The sequence below is a fragment of the Gopherus evgoodei genome, chromosome 10, assembly GCF_007399415.2.
Source record: "Gopherus evgoodei ecotype Sinaloan lineage chromosome 10, rGopEvg1_v1.p, whole genome shotgun sequence".
Lineage (NCBI taxonomy): Eukaryota > Metazoa > Chordata > Testudines > Testudinidae > Gopherus > Gopherus evgoodei.
The window spans coordinates 72926770-72943762 of NC_044331.1; the positions used below are offsets into that span (position 1 = coordinate 72926770).

Sequence of the window (16993 nt, forward strand, 5' to 3'; positions counted from 1 at the left end):
GTTTGTGTTGTGGGGGGAGGTGGGGCTGGTGTCCAAAGTCTATACACTTTTTATACTCAATTTAAAATGAGGATTGTTTTAGCTGGAATTAGATGAGCAATCAGGTATAGTTGTTTAGATTTTCAACAGCTTTGGGTATTTTAAGAGCTTATTCAACAGAGGAGAAGGAGGAAGAAATGGTTCATGATCAAAGGTATCACTGATTTACATATAATTTCATTCATTTGTATAATGAAGTGAGTGCACTGAGTGTAGATGGCACCTAGTATACACAAGCATGGTGGACATCCCCAAAATCCTAAAAAATCCTTGCATTGATGCTGGCACCACTAGAAAATCCTACAAAGCTCTTTCCTGGGGAGAGTGCCTTCTGAGCGAAGGAAAAAATGAATTATTCCAAAGGGGATTTGGTGTAATATCAGTAATACGGGTCTCATCAATAGCAAATACAGTTCTCACTGTATATAACATAGTTCATTGGACTATCTCAAAGGGCTGCACAAACTCTAATGAACCTTCACAGCACTTGTGTGAGTTGGGCGTGTATTATCTCCACAGTTGGTAAATTTAGACACAGAGAAAGTAAACAGCTTAACACAGCAAGTCATTAGCAGAGTCTGAAATGGAAAAATGTCCAGACTCCTCTTTCCCTGAATATGTTAGTTATTTGTTTGGAGTCCAGATATTTAGCTGAAAAAAGAAAAGAAATTAAATTATATTAATAGATATAATAATCAGATTGGATACATATGTTTAATTTTTTTATGCTATGTTCTTCTATACTGAAAACTCTCCATTTCAGCCTTTGAATCTCTTTACCACTTTCTCATGAACCTTTATTTGCCTTTTTTTGGGGGGGGCTTTAGGCAGTTTCTTAGCTACCTTGAGATCGTGATAAAAGACATATTGGCTCCTAATCTGCAGTGGCACGCTGGAAGAACAGCAGCTGCCATCCGCACTACAGCTGTATCATGCCTTTGGGCTCTTATTTACAGTGGAATGCTTTCACCAAAAGAGGTAAACTCCTCCTTCCCCAACAAATGTACTTTAAAACCTAGGCAGGAAAACACAAGACAGACATAGGAAACACAAACTTACCCTTTACAAAATTAATCCTTTAACAAATGTAATGTTTTAAGATGTTTGCAATATTGTCCCAGGATGTGACTAAGAGATAATATGGATAGGTGAGGTAATATCTTTTACTGGACCAACTTCTGTTGGTAGAAGGGCAAGCTTTTGAGCTTGATAGCGTTCTTCCTCATTTCAGGGGAAGGTAACTAGAGTGTCACAGCTAAATGTAAGGGTGACAGATTGGTAAGCATAAGGGGTGCACATTCATTGTAGGAGACCACTTAAAATTAAGTGGGCTATTAACACCTCTACAGACTTAGGGCAAAGGAAGGTAGTAGGCAATAGGGTATTTTACAAATTGTTGTAATGAGCCATAAAACCAGTGTCTCTCTTAAGTCCATGATTTTTAGTGTCCAGCAGAGTTATTAATTTCAGTTCCCAGGCTTGTCTTTTGAAGGTGTTGTGCAGGTTTTCTTTGAGAATGAAGACTGAGGGGTCAAATATGGAGTCATCACTTGGTGAAAAGTATTCACCCCCGGGTGATATGATGTTTTGGTCTCTTATCATTTTCCTAAGTGAGTTCATCTGAGAGCATAGTGATTTTTTGTTTTCACCCACATAGTTGTTTTGGGACATTTGATGCATTGGATGAAGTACACCACGTATTATGATAGGCATGTATTGGACCCATGAATTTTGAAAGCTGTGTTGTGGGGGGTATTGATCTTTGTAGGGTAGAGATATGGCTGCAGATTTTTTTCTCTTATTCAGGCAGGGTCTGGTGTCACTTTGACTTCTTGTGTCCTGGTCTGTGGGGACCTTGTTTCTGATGCTGAACATGGTGACGTTGGGGGATTGGAGGTTTGGGAAAGGTTTATTTCAGGAAGTGGACCCCATCAAGCAGGAGTTGTAATTGTTTTGACTCTGTATGGCTTCCAGTGTGGGGTAACCAAGAAATGTATTGTCTCTAGGCAGGCATTCAGTTACCACAGAGTATGCTGCAAAGGATACACATCTTAATTAACTTAAAACCGCCTTCACCAAAAAGGACACTTTCTGCCAGAGAAGTAGATCATATCATGAAACGGGCCACCCAAATACCCCCAAGAGGACCTGCTTCAATACAGAAACTTCCCTCTAACTTCACATCCCTAGCTGTCACCCCACACTGGAACCCTTGTGGGTTATCATCGAACGATTACAACCTATACTTGATGAGCACAACATTTTGAAAGAAATCTTTACTGATCCCCCTCTTCCGGCCTTCAAACGACCCCCAGCCTCACTAAGCTCATCATCAGAAGTAAGCTCCCCACAGACCAGGACACAAGAAGTTAAAGAGACACCAGACCTTGACTGAACAACAGATGAAAAATCTGCAGACATATCTCCACCACTGCGATGATCAATACCCTCCACAATACACCTTTCGAGATTCTGGGGTCCTACCCATGCCTATCAAAATGCGTGATGTACCTCATCCAGGACATCAGATGTCCTAGTAACAACTACATGGGTGAAACCAAACAATCACTATGCTCGTGAATGAACGCACATAGAATATTTTTGTCTTTTATTATTTTTCTATCACCTGTGGATGAATACTGAGAAAAGGAAGCAGGTTTAGGCAAAACCTCATCTAGGTCCAACTGGCATCTTTGAATCATATTGTTTTTTCTTATACAGTTCACTCTAAGATGAGGATGGTCACATTGTGAATACTGTGGGCCACAGTTAATCTACTGATCTCATTAACATTACTCCCTCATTCTGTTTAACATTTAATTAACTATAAAGAATTACTCTTTAAAATAAAGAAACAAGTGACATTAAAAGTGCTATTAAAACTACCTAATTTGAGGGGAGAGATGTCTGTGATAGGCCCTAATTCAGCAGAATGCTTAAGCACAGACTTAACTACATGCATAAGCCCTCCCACTGACTTCAAAGGGACTACTTACATGCCTAAATTAAGCACATGCTTAAGTGTTTTGCTGCATCAAGACCATTGTACCTTGCTACAGTAATATGCAGCACAGAATATACATCTTACAAAAGAAAAAAATATGAAATTCAACTGCATTACAGTTGAATTTCATATTTATTGCTGTATTACAAAGGCTTTTATTTAAATTTTCCATTTAGATCATGAGCATTATCTACTAGTGTACAAAAATAATCATCATCTCCAAAATATGGAAGTCTTACCAAAATAGTTCTAAAAATACATGAAAGTAAGTTAAACATATGCCTTTGCCCCTTACACAAGATTCAACTGCATGTTTCCCCGAAAGTGCTCATCAAATGACCGATCTGCTAGTCTATTTTCATTCTCCATACTGAATGAAATGCAAAAAATAAAACAGCACGAATTAAGTATTATTATAAATATTAGCTGGCAATTGGCTTTTTTAAAATGATTTTAAAGCAGATAGCATCTTTGACAGATCTCCTGATAGTTAAAATAACTAATTAGTACACGGATTGCAAGTGACTGAAAAGCTACTATTTTAATATGACTTTTTTATTTATTGTAGATTTTTAAATTAGAAGATGCACTGATGCCTCAGGTAATCGCCACATTGGATGAAGATTCTAAAATGACTCGATTAATGGCTTGTCGTATTGTCAGTGTTATTTTAAACATCTGTGGGAAGGAGTTTGATCTAGATAAACTCAATAAAATTTATCCTGGTACGATTTTTTTTTTAAATGCTGTAAATATTCTTAGAATTTAAAATAATGTGTTAATTCTTCCTTATAGAGGAGATGTCAGCAACTCCATAGCTAACATTGCATTTGCTTTTTCACCTAAAGCAGAGTTTTAGTGTCTTTGAGCTTGAAAAATATGTGACTGCTGCATTAGGCAGGTCACAGGCTGACCCTAAGACTTTTTTTCACAATCTGTCTAGCCCTTCTGCAGTTTCTATCACTGTGTCCTCTAGCCTTGAACCTATGTACCGGGCCAGTATGAGGCCTAGGCATGGCTTAAGTGCAATTTAAATAGTGCATAGACCTTGTGCTGGTTCTCTACATAAAGGAGTGTTACCCTGAGTGAATAAATTGCTTTCTCAGCCATTCATTCCTTCACTGTCCTGTACACATGCACTAGCTAAAGGAAGGCCATTTCTGCATTCTTTGATCTGGGATTTTATCAGGGTTCATAGGTAATATTTTTCCTCTAATTTCATAAACATACAAACTTTGGGAAGAGGCTGTACGGTTTTGTGCATTTGGCAGCATTTTTATTTGACAAGATGTACTCTAATATCTTGATCCTGCCAAGACTTGCACATGTGCTTAACTTTATCAGTTTTAAATAGTTTCACTTGGGGTCACTGGGTGTACTTATGGTGTGTAAAGAGAAGAACATGCATAACATTTTTGCAGAATCAAAGCCTAATGTATCATAGTGCTATTGTGTGTTTGCCCACTAGATGGAACCTTACTCTATAGTATCCTCTCCTCTCAAGACTTGCCTGTTCTTCACCTGCATCATTCCCAACTTGGATGGCATCAGATAGTGCGCATTTTAACTAGGGGTGCCAGGCATTCAGTTTTCCACTGGAATGCCTGATCAAAAAAGGGGCTCTGCTGGCTCCAGTCAGCATTGTTAACCAGGCCACTGAAAGTCCGGTCAGTGGGGCTAAAGGCAGGCTCCCAAACACCAGCACCACAGCTCCCATCAGCCGGGACCCACGGCCAGTGGGAGCTGCGGGGACGGTATCCAGAGCCTCCAGTCCCTCCGCCTAGGAGTTGGACCTGCTGGCTGCTCCCAGGAGCTGCCTGAGGTAAGCACTGCCTGGCCAGAGCCCGTACCCTGAACCCTCTGCCCCAGGTCATTACCCCCTCTCACACCCAAAACCCCTCCCAGAGCCTGCACCCCACACGCCCTCCAGTACCCCAACCTTCTGTCCCAGCCCTGAGTCCCCTCCTACACCCTGATCACCTCATTTGTGGCCCCACCCTGGAGCCTGCACCCCAAGCCAGAGCCCTCACTTCCTCCCGCACCCCAACCCTTCGCCCCACCCTATTGAATTAGGGTGGGAGAGAGTGAGAGAAGGAGGGAGGGGGATTGGAGTGAGCAGGGGTGGAGCTTGAGAGATGGGGCAGGGGTAGGGGCAGGGCAAAGGTGTTCGGTTTTGTGCGATTAGAAAGTTAGCAACCCAAATTTTAACTGTAGTGCAGGCAGAACAGAAATACATTATGCAAACAGTAGCTATGTTCTGCTTCTTGCCAGTACTGTTCAAAATCATGCTGACAGCACACCATGAGGTAATGCTATAAATAGACTCCACTTCAAAGAGTAATGGTAGTACTGTTCTATACAGACAAATGTGTAGATGTACATGCAAAAAAAAAAAGCCAGGAGGAATGGATAATGTGCATTTGTATTTGTACTTTTTTTAAAAATAAGACTCTGCCACTCCATATAGTTGAATAGCTTTGACTTTCTTAGGATTTTCTATAGCACCCCTCATCATAGTAGCTAAGTGGTCCTCAGCAAAATCTGCTGGGGAGTGGGTATCAGGAATGGTGATTTTAAATGTCTTTTTCCCAAGTAGGGTGCCATAGTCATTAATGTGTTTGCCACATAGCACAGCAGGAAACCAGCAACTCATTTTATAGGCATAAATATACAGTACTATCACTGAACAATTATCAGCGGATTTCCTCTTCACATCCTACTGAACTGCATGAATGCAGTACCTCAATGCTGTACACGTTTAATAGTCTCAAACTCATAGTAATTTAATAAACAATATTAGCTCAAATAACAATAATTGACAGAAATATTTTGCTGAAACAAGTGTTGATGCTTCAAGTTCTATTTAAATTCCCATCTGCATTTTTGTAATGCACGAGTATAAATTCATAAAATCTTTATGGAAATTTGCTTTTAAATAAAAATCAGCTAAATCAGTAGCAATCGAATCATGATATACTGCATGATTATTAGGTACACTGTATTTGATATATTCCAGGAACTCAAAGAAGAGTGACAGAAGAAACATTATAAACTGTAGCTTTTAACAATCGTGAAGTACATTTGTATTTTGCAGTGTCTCACAATATAAAAGAAGAAACAATCATTTGAAGACTTGTCTTTATTTTATGATTTCTCACATCTGTCCATGTTACTTGTTCAGTTACGTATATGCTTCTTTTTAGAATTCTTAAAGCGGCTGGATGATGCTGCACACGATGTACGATTAGCAGCTGCTCAAGCCTTAACTAACTGGTTTAAATGTATAAGAAATGAGGATGAAAAAAATGTACTTAAAAGTAATATTGAGTTTCTTTACCGAGAACTGTTGATTCATCTAGATGACCCTGACCAAAACATCCAACGGGCAGTCTTAGGTAAGTCATCTAATGAGCTATAGTTTAATGAGCAATTTAGATTGAATATTCAGCGTTGCATACAAATGGGTGGGTGAGTCTATTTGTCCTCTCTGGAAACTAGATAGCTTCTTCTCATCCCAAAGCATCTTTACAGACACAGGAAGCACTAGTGACACTATTCATTCCTGTCCACTACTTGTTCCTCCATTTAGCCCACTCTGGTCATACCCCTGCATACGATGTTCCACTGTCTAGTCAGTGGTTGATCTTTAGGTCAGACTGACCTTGGTTGTGTTGCATTATTTTCTTTGGCACCATATCTTCAGTTTGTCTTCTACAGTGTCAGCACCATCCTAATCTTTTCAATTGCAGCCAATCCCATATCCTGCTTTTACACCCTACTCTCCATCTAACTTCCTTTATTTTAAAAATCATTCCACTTTTACACCTACCATCTTCCAAACAACTCTCATTTCTACTGCCTCCAGCTTCTGATGTCTGTTTCATTTAATGCAGCTACTTCATTAGAGTAATACTGTTAGTATACTGGTTTGATAAAGTTCCGCCTTGTTACCAACATGATGTTTTTATCAATCCATAATTTCGTCAACTTCTGTGCAGCATTTGTAGCTAAAGCACATCTCTTTTTAACCTCATCTTTGATAGAACCATCGGCATTGATCAAGCTTCCTAGATACACACATGATTTTATTTGTTCTACAGCTTCACTGCTGGTGTATTTCACCATTTTGTCTATTGTCCCTTTTCAAGATGCAACCACTTAATCTCCTTGGCATTAATTGTAAGTCCAAGTCGACTACACCAATTTTCCAAGGTAAGGAAGAGTATCACCATTAATTCAAAGGTGTCTGCCAGTTGTACAATGTCATCTGCATCAGCTGAAGAGCTTAACTCTAGATCAGTGGTTCTCAAAGCCGGTCCGCCGCTTGTTCAGGGGAAAGCCCCTGACGGGACGGGACGGTTTGTTTATCTGCCGCGTCTGCAGGTTCAGCCAATCACGGCTCCCACTGGCCGCAGTTCGCCGCTCCAGGCCAATGGGGGCTGTGGGAAGGGCAGCCAGCATATCCCTCGGCCCACGCCACTTCCCGCAGCCCCCATTGATCTGGAGCAGCGAACCAGTGGGAGCTGCAATCGGCCGAACCTGCAGACGTAGCAGATAAACAAACCGGCTCGCCAGGGGCTTTCACCTGAACAAGCAGCGGACTGGCTTTGAGATCCACTGCTCTAGATCACCCAATATCACACCTTCAAACTTGTCTAACATTCTTAATTCCTAGTTTAAGAACTTGATGAGAAGTGATGGTGATTCCGTGCCCCCGTGTCTGACACCAAACGTCAGCTTGAACCAGCTGCGTAATTTTTCACCAATTCTTACAGCACTAGAGGAGATTCCGTATGTAACTTTTATAATTGAAATGATCCTATCTGGGACTCCATGTGGTTTTACTACTTTCCATGATGCTTTTTTCCAAACCAAATCAAATGCCTACTTGAGGTCAATGAAAACAGCAAACATCATTAGTTCCCATTCTTGCTTTTTTTCCATCAACTGTTGGAGCATGAATATCTGATCCATTGAACTTTGGCCTGGTCTGAAGCCACACTGTTCCTCACCTACTACTTCCTTGAAAACTGGCCTTAATCTGTTAATTACTTTCCTCGTGATTTTTCCGCAGCACTGAATAATCTTATACCTCTGTAAGTATTCAGACTGGTGGGATCTCCTTTCTTCAGGATTGGTACTAGGGTCTTTAGCCAGTCATCCAATATCTCCTCTTGTTCCCATACCTTCTGGTATATTTTTCCGAATCTTGTGATCGCACTTGTCCCACTGGCTTTTTTCGCAGCTCAGCTGTTATACTGTCTGTTCCTTCAGCTTTCCCATTTTTTTTAACTGTTTCCCTGCTCTTTCTAGTGCTTCTGATGGTGGCTCAATACTGATATCCATTCTCCCTTTTAAGCTGCCCTGTTCATCTAGTTTGTATAGAATGCTTGTATCTGGATGAACTACAGCGTTCAGCATTTTGTCAAAATGCTCCTTCCGTATTTCCAGCACATCTTCAGTATTTCCTGTCAGTTCAGTGCTAGCCTTGTTTACTGCTCACATCATTGGCCTGATTGTTTCCATGTAACTTAACGTTCTTGTATATCACTTTCATATCTTGTTTTGTTGACACGTCCCGTAGTTGTTGAGCCTCTTCTTTCCAGAACTTTTGCTTGTCCGATCTTTGTGATTTCTTCTCCATTTTGCACAATTCTTTCACTTCTTCTGCTTTCCCAACAGTTGTGCCTTGTTTACACTTTTCCTGTAATGGTTGCTTATCCAGGTTTCCCTTGTTTGCTTACACCTTCCAATAACTCGATAGATTAGGGAAATATTATGGGGTATTCACTACTAAGTCACTGCCTCAGATCTGTCAGAAGTTAGTCGTCACTGCAATATACTACCATATGATAGCTGTTTTGTGGTCTGCATGAAATGAATTGGTACTTTCAGTTATTTTCAAGCAGATGGTTATCAACATTGCAAATACTAATATCAGCAAAGGGGCTGTCCATAATTTACATCATGAATTGGGAGGGGTCCTTAATTTTCCATGTTTGTTTCAGTGTTACAAGGAGTGGGAGTGGGTCTTGAAAATCACCAGAAAATGTGTTATGTAATTTTTGGACAGCCCAAAAGAGTGCAGGGATTAAAGTAGCATGAAGCCTGAATATTAGTTTCTCACCTCTAAATGTTGTCCTTCCAGGTCAGGTTTCAGGCACTTTGAAGCATTTGTAGAGAAGGACAGATCTTTTGATTATTGTGATTGTATGTTCTTGTTTTACAGAAGTTTTAAAAGAAGGGAGTGTTTTATATCCAGAATTACTGGTGAAAGAAATAGAAGCAGTTGAACATAAGCATCGAACTCCAGTGTACTGTAATCAGCTACTACAGCACATTCAGTCAACTGGGGAGTAGAATCAGGAGTGGCAACGTTGTCTCTAAAGAGCCTTGTTTGAACTTTATATGAACTGGAATTGTCTCATTTTCAACTCTACAATAAAATAAGTTGAGCAATAGATGTGTGGCTCCTTTGCAAATAGTATCTTCTTTAAAAGTGAAATCAACACACTGACATCTTGCATTGCAATTTCAACAGGACTGTGCATACTTACAATTAGTAATACAAAACAGAATGTTTTAATTTAATTAATTCCTTATGGAAAGTATTTGGGTTGGAGCAAGAATGCTCTTTGTGAATTTATCTGACAATATTTATTGTTGAGAAAGCTAACTTATTTTACAAACTAGCCTCTATGTAATGTACTCTCAGGCCTAAAGTTGTATTAGCGAAGCTCATGTAGGCCTCAGTCTTGCAAGCTGCTGAGTGCCTCCAGCTCTCGGAATTGCTCAACACCTCGCTCAGCATCAAGCCCTGCCATAGCTACCCAGGCACAATTTAAATTGTATCAAGCAACAGAATTTTACACCATTTTGTGTACTGATGCGCTTAAAGTACTGTATTAGTTAACATCAGAGCAACTGACCCAGCAAACACTGCAGAGTGGCGAGCTTATTTCTGAGAGCAGCTCTATTCAAATAAAGATATATTAGTCACATAAGCATGATACTTGGCAAGAGTTGCAGAATGGGACCCTTAGTTTCCAGCGTGCCTCCATTGTAACTAGTATCACATTTTACCATTCTTAAAATAAAACCATTAACCCAGAGGGAAAAAAGTTTATTTTTCCACAGTACTTGTAAATTGACTGAATCTCTTTGTACTATGTTTACTTCTTGCAGTATATAAAATGAGCCTATACTATTCTGAGCACATATGTCTTTTTAAAAATGCTTCGTATTGTCACTGTATTGCACTGTCTGAATAGAAAGGAATTTAATGAGAATATACTTAGAAATATATGATAAGGAATTAAGGATTTCACATGACATTAAAAACAATGCTCTTGTTACAAAAATATACTTAGATCAATAGTATATTTATTTTTGTACTCATTAATTACATGGCATCTGTATTTTTTATTGTTTACACTGTAGTGCCTTAAACGAACAAGAATTTGGTCTTCTGGTATTGTGTTGAATCTGATCTTAGGTAACCAGTTTGATTTTTTTTTTTTAAGTTTTTTTAGTGTATACAATATGGTTGAGCTGTATAATTAAAAATTATATTTACAGTGTCTTTGTGAATTATTATGGAGTGGTGTTCATTTTCCATGGAGGAATATTAACATACAGTGCAAGACCATGGTGGCCTTGGTTTCTAAAAACGTTCCTGTTATTGACTGAAGATTTTTCTGACATCATTAGGTTCATCTCCCAAAACGGTTTGGCTTACACACTCCACATTTGTATTATTTTCTTGGGCTGGAGGAGAAGTGCCTTTTTATTTTTATTATTTTGGGGTGGGTAGGTAGGAAGGAGGAGCCAGTGTGGAAATTACTAAGATAAATAATTAAAACAGCTTGTATGGGGCTTTTCTCATGATTAATGTAGGCAAGTAAGGGGTTAAGTAGGGGCTCATTAGAGCAAGGACGTAGGGTATGGTCCAAAGTCCGTTGAATCAGGCCTATACCATGGAGGCAGTATAAGGCTGGGAGAAAGCCCCAGAGGGGAACGGAAGGTTCTCTTGTTTCTTATCCTCCCAACCTAGTGAAGAAACTGTGTCTGGACACTCCCAGACCAGGAAGCAGATGGAACTGGGAAACTGACTATCTTGCTTCAGAGATTTTGTTCTCCCCCTGCATCCTGGTTGAAGCAAACAGCTTTTGTTAATTACAGGAAGGTTGGATCAGACCAAATTGAGCGGTAGACCAGATTCCCTGGTCTATGGGCCAAGGCAGAAATATGTTTATGTAAAGGTTCATATGTCTTAAATTGGCAGGGTGCAGTTTTACCTTGTTTTATTTTCCCCTGCCCCCTTGCACGTTACCTGTCGCTACGGCCTAGGCCATGCTGTGCAGAGCTGTTATCATATGTGTACATAGCAATGTTTTCAAAGTATCTTAAACATCTCAGTATAAACTGATTTACTGCTGAATCCAGATTGAGCTGCTGAAAATGTGCTGAGCTCGAGGTGGAGGAGGAGTATGGATGGTCAAGTAGAAAACTGGAAATTAATGCAGAGGCATGAGTCTGAGAAGCAGTGTTATAAACCAGCTCTCTGCCATGCTTTTCTGGCCAATTCCTGGCTTGGGGGCAGAGAGTGGGCATGCCACAGGCATGATCTGAGTGAACTGTATTCTGGCTCTCATCACCTAGTGCGACGGTTCTTAGTGGGCCATAAACGAGTTGTCATAATGTACAGCAGCCTTGAGGTTCTGTTGTATGCTGGGGAGCGAAATGGCTACTGGCAGCCCTCATGGATCAGAGAAGCACAGAAGTACAGCTGAGAATCTGGACCACTCTGACAGATACATGAGGTTTCTTTAGCAAAGATTTTGTAGCTGATTATGCCAATAAAGTATTTTAATTGCATTGAAAAATAAAGGAAAACTACAGTGTAATTTTCACCAACTTTGTTGACTGGTAAGAGCACAAGCCTTAGAAACAATCATTTGCATTGACATTCTACCACCATCAGTGTCCATTTGGTTTAGCTATTAAGAACTTCATTAAATGTGCTTTGAGGGTAGTTTTTTTTTTTCCTGGCAGACGGTAACCTAGTCTACCATTTTAAACTAGCAAAATCAGGTCATAAACAAACAAAAACAAGATCTATTATCAAAGAAATATCTGAATGAAATTTCTTATTCCTAACTTCTGCATTCTCTTGTATGAACGTGCACACTGAGCAGGTAGATGTATGACCTGCATGTACAAAAAGACAATTTGCATATGAAAATAGGCCCTTTTGGCTGTAAGAATCTAACAAAAGGGACTGTAGAGTCAACTAGCTGCTTCCCTTCCCCATCTCTCGCCATAAAAAGAATGATATTTTAGTCACTCCTCTTCTGACATGGGATTATTCTAATCCTAAACCACATGCACTCTCAAGCAGAAATCTCTTCTAAACTGAAGTTCCACTTTCCATCCACTAGAGTTCCCTCTGCAGAAGCCAAAATGTAGTTCCTCCCTCTTCTTCAGGAACCTGCCTTCGAAACTAAACAATTGAGCCAACTATTCTTAATAGGTTCTTATACCATGCTCATCACTGTAGTATCTGAGCTCCTCTTGGAGGAGGACTGGTGGTGATTCGCTGTGATTTTTCCTGATGCCGACACCAACTATTGTTCTAGGAATACTTTTGCCCAGCTCTATTATTCTTATTTACATAGTGCTGTGAGCTTACATTTGTGTTATATAAAAAGTAAAATGTGTCAAATGAAGTCCTGCACTGAAAAGCTTAGATTCTAAAAGAATTAGCTTATTACAAACACAGAGCAGTGAGTGGTGAGGCATTGTGGAACAGGAGGGGTATCAGATGCTATTTGAAGGTGGAAAGGGAGGTGTGATGTACGTGGGATGGCATATTTCACATAGTTGTGAAATAGTTATACAACCATTCTACTAAAGCATATGTCACTTGTGTACCATACTGAAACTTGAGAAGCCAAGGAAATGTATCAACGAACTACTAGCAAACATTAGTCTCCTGCAGTGTACACCAAGTTCTGTTCCCCAGGCATCAGCCCAGACCCAAATTCTAACTCTGAAGTTTTCTTAAAGACCTGCCAGATAATGCAACCACATTGCAACTTCTGTGCCAAAGACACAACTTCTTGAGAATGCATCTACAATGGCAAAGTTCAGACTTCTTTATCTTCACCAGTGGCAGCAACCATGTAGATAGTGTAGGTATTGAGCTGGTATTCTTACCACTGTGTCGTTTAAATAAAGGGTATTTTGAGACCTGGCTTCACTTGAGATGCTGAGTTAGGAGGAGAGAGAGATGTCCCTTCTTTGATGGAAGTGAAATATAGTAAAAGTTTCTCCAGAATGTCCAAAGCTTGGTGTCCAAAGTAGCCACTTTGTAAGCTCAAGTGTCAGCCTGATCACCTATCTTGAGCACTTTGGGAAAGGTCTGCTGCACATACAGATGCCAAGTGTTTCTTTAGCAAGGCTTGCACAGGAGAGCCTTTTTGCAAGCTTATAGAGCTAAGTCCCTGACTCCATCTAGTTTCTGGACTTATTCCCTCTGAGCCATGGTGGCTTCATGAGCTGAACATGCCTATGTTCCTGACAAGGAAATTTTTAAAGAAACAGATCCTCCCAGCATAACACTCACCATGTTCCACAAACTGGACATCCTCCAGTGTGTCCTTTTGGATGATGAATGCTCCAAGCGATGGTCTCTTAGTGAGGAGAAATGCACATGTAAATGATTACCTCAGAGATAAGGGGTGCTACTAGTTTTATCCCAATTTTTCCAAAGATCTCTAAAAACAGATCCTATTAACATCTCATCCTGGAGGATCTGTAGACCTGGATTTGCAGGGAAATGGGAAAGTGTATCCTCTTGGACCTGTCTGGAAGAATCTTTGGACCTGGATTTGCAAAGAAATAAAATGTTTGGTAAGTGGCATGCATTTTCCTCACTAGATGTGACGTCTTCTAAATGTTCGCCTGCTATCTGAAGTAGAATTAGGAACTGGGGCATTAAATGAGTGACAGTAAAGCACCCCAGACAGACATTGAGACTTCAGTAGCATAGCCCTTGTTGGTGCTGATCTCTAGAGACAGGACATGCTGTGGCAAGTACTATGATGTCAAATGACTATATTGAAGTGTTGCCGCATTCCGTCCCCACCCCATCCTTTGACAATATAACCTTAGTGGCAGTTACCACAGACTCTGACTTCTTCTTGAACACGTAAATATTTTTGATAGTTTATTGTGGTACAATACAGATCTTCTGAAGCTGTTTGTTTGCATTTTTGGCTTTGTTTGCCTTATCTGCTGACATCTTGCCTATTTGCTGTTTAATTATAACCACAGATGTGTGTTGACTTCTCTTGATTTTTCTTGTAGTGAAGTTCACTTTCAGAAAGGAGGTTCTGAATAATGATCTAATTCCCAAAGAAATCAGAGAAAAGACTCCCACTGGCTTCATGGAGAGTTGGATAAGTTCCCCGAAGAGCAAACCTTCGTCTTACTAAATGTAACTATTAGTTAAAAACTTTTTGGAACATCTGAAACTGAATGCCAGTGTTCTTACTGGTTGACTAGCATGCCTTATCTCACAGATAAAGCCCATTTAACTGTAAACAAAACAAACCAATTAAAGCATTGCCCAGGATAAAGGGTGAAATCCTCACCCCACTGAAGTCAATGGAAGTTTTGCCATTGACTTCAGTAGGACCAGGATTTCATCCATAGAATCTTTCCATGGGGCCTGCAGAGTAGGGAATTGAGTAACTGCTATCCTCTCCAAAGGACAGCAGATCAGAGCTTGACCTTTTGGACACATGATGGATTGGAGCCATAGCCCTTACATGTTTAATTATATGGAAAAAAAAGACACGGTCACTGGAATGTGTATTTTTTTCCTAGTACAAGTATTTTAATTAAGTTTTATTGTACAAAGGATAAATTAAGCCAGCAATTTTTTTAAAAGGTTAACTGCTATTCAAGAAATGGCCAGAGTATGTTTCTTGATGTGAAGGTTACACTACAAAATCTCACTCATATCATAGCAGGCATAACGCTGAGTTTGGTGATTTCACTCAGGTTCTTCATTTAGTAGCTGAACTGCAGCAAGTGAGCATCACTGAGAGCTACCTTGAAATGATCTGTCTCGCACAGAAGGTGGATCTTAAAAGGTTTGCCAGCTTCAAATGGACACCTGGGAGAGGTTCTCTCCTCCTTTCCCCAGTTATTCTGAATCACTGAATTTATTATTAGGGAGCTGAAGGATCAACAAAACTTACAGACAGTTAACAGGCTTGTGTCCACTTACTGAGATCAATTCCCCCACAGAAGTTTAGCAATAGCAGTAACTGAGTTGAAGTAGCAGAAGTGAGCTAACAGGAACAAGGCTGCTCCGCCAGCCTTCATCATCTGTAATCAGCTTTTCTTGTTAACATCTGAAATCCCCTTTAAGTCAGGACAATGGCAGGATCTCATAGTAAAGTAGCACTGAAGGGATATGCACCCCCATTTCACTGATGACCTGATTCCAGGGTGTGAAGCAGCATTACCTTTGGCTGACTTCACTGATGGCACGGAGAACGGGGCCCTGTCAGTGTAATCATACGGTGTAAGAAACAAAATTATTTGCCTGTATCACTAACAACTCTCTGATTTACTGTATTTGTTTATTCCGGTTTTTTTGTGGATTCCTCAGTCAGTGTCACTTTCATTTGCATTTGATTTCACTTTGCTCACTGCTGCATTGTTTTAGATGCAAGAAACTTCAGAGGAATGTTTATTTGGTTTTAAACGATTTCTATTCATTTTTTTTTAATCATGGACTATATATACAAGTGGCTCTTTCTGGTCTTAGAATCTATGAATCTTTAACAAAATCTAAATATTTGGCCAAAATTGACTCAACAATGTCCCTAAAACCTGAGGGCTGTATCTGCACAACTGAGGGGCAAAGCAAAATTGGTGCTGAGTCACCTTTCTTCACCATCCCTGATGTTGGGGTTGGCCAGCGGCCAAAAGGGACCCCAGCACAAGTTAGAGCAGCTATGAGTGCTGGAACAGTTTCCTAAGGCCCATTTTACACTCGGTGTTGCCACAGCACAGCGAAATCCAAGCCCATTCAGAGAAATGTGGGGCCCTGGTACCCCATGTTCACTGTGGCCCCACTCCTTCCCACTTTACACAGATATTACACACATTTTGAGAACCCACTTGAGCTTGGGCCCCAGTACAACTGTCTCCCCTCTCATCAGCCCTGGCCACAGCCCCCTGGGAGGAAGGAATGAGTGTAACAGAGTTGGCTGTTCCAGCTCTACACTACCAGAGGATTCCCATGGGATTTAGGCTGAGGACCAGCTCTTGATTGTCTAATACAAGGGTTCTCAAACTGGGGGTGGGGACCCCTCAGGGGGTCGCAGGGTTATTACATGGGGGGTCATGAGCTGCCAACCTCCACCCCAAACCCCAGTTCGCCTTTATCATTTATAATGGTGTTAAATATATAAAAAGTGTTTTTAATTTATAAGGGGGGTCACACTCAGAGGCGTGCTATGTGAAAGGGGTCACCAATACAAAAGTTTGAGAACCACTGGTCTAATACCCTTAAACGTCCAACTACCCTTCCCCACAAAGAGAAGGAAGCAGGTGTCACATAGGTGCACAAGGAGAGCGAGAAGACAGTTAAAAGAGTGAGGAGCTGGAGGTGGCTTTCTGAAAGATACCTCAGCAGACAGCAGAGGGGAGCTATTAATACCCTACTCCATTTTTTATTAAACTAGGTGTTAATTCCAGAGCTTTAGTGGGGTCATGTCAATATTACATACAGCAACTTTTTAAAATAAAATACATGACTAAAGTTAAGGGACTTTTGAAAGGAACAACAATGGGCCAAATTCATCTCTGGGTGTATCTGCAATGACTTAATTGAGTTACACCAGGGATGAATCTGGCCTCTCCTAGTGT

At 40.5% G+C, this 16993-nt stretch overlaps 1 protein-coding gene across 2 annotated transcripts in view; it reads left to right on the forward strand.

Annotated features, from left to right (window-relative positions):
• Positions 1-10625, forward strand: part of DNAAF5 (dynein axonemal assembly factor 5) — a 46119-nt gene extending 35494 nt beyond the window's left edge. The window contains exons 10-13 of one of the 2 annotated variants that reach the window (XM_030578094.1): positions 867-1017; positions 3612-3768; positions 6247-6438; positions 9273-10625. In XM_030578094.1, the coding sequence (XP_030433954.1) occupies positions 867-1017; positions 3612-3768; positions 6247-6438; positions 9273-9403 (631 nt within the window). In that variant the 3' untranslated portion in view covers positions 9404-10625. Of the gene's footprint in view, positions 1-866; positions 1018-3611; positions 3769-6246; positions 6439-9272 lie in introns of those variants that run through there. The other variant, XM_030578095.1, reaches the window with a different exon arrangement.
• The last annotated feature ends 6368 nt before the right edge of the window (positions 10626-16993 follow it).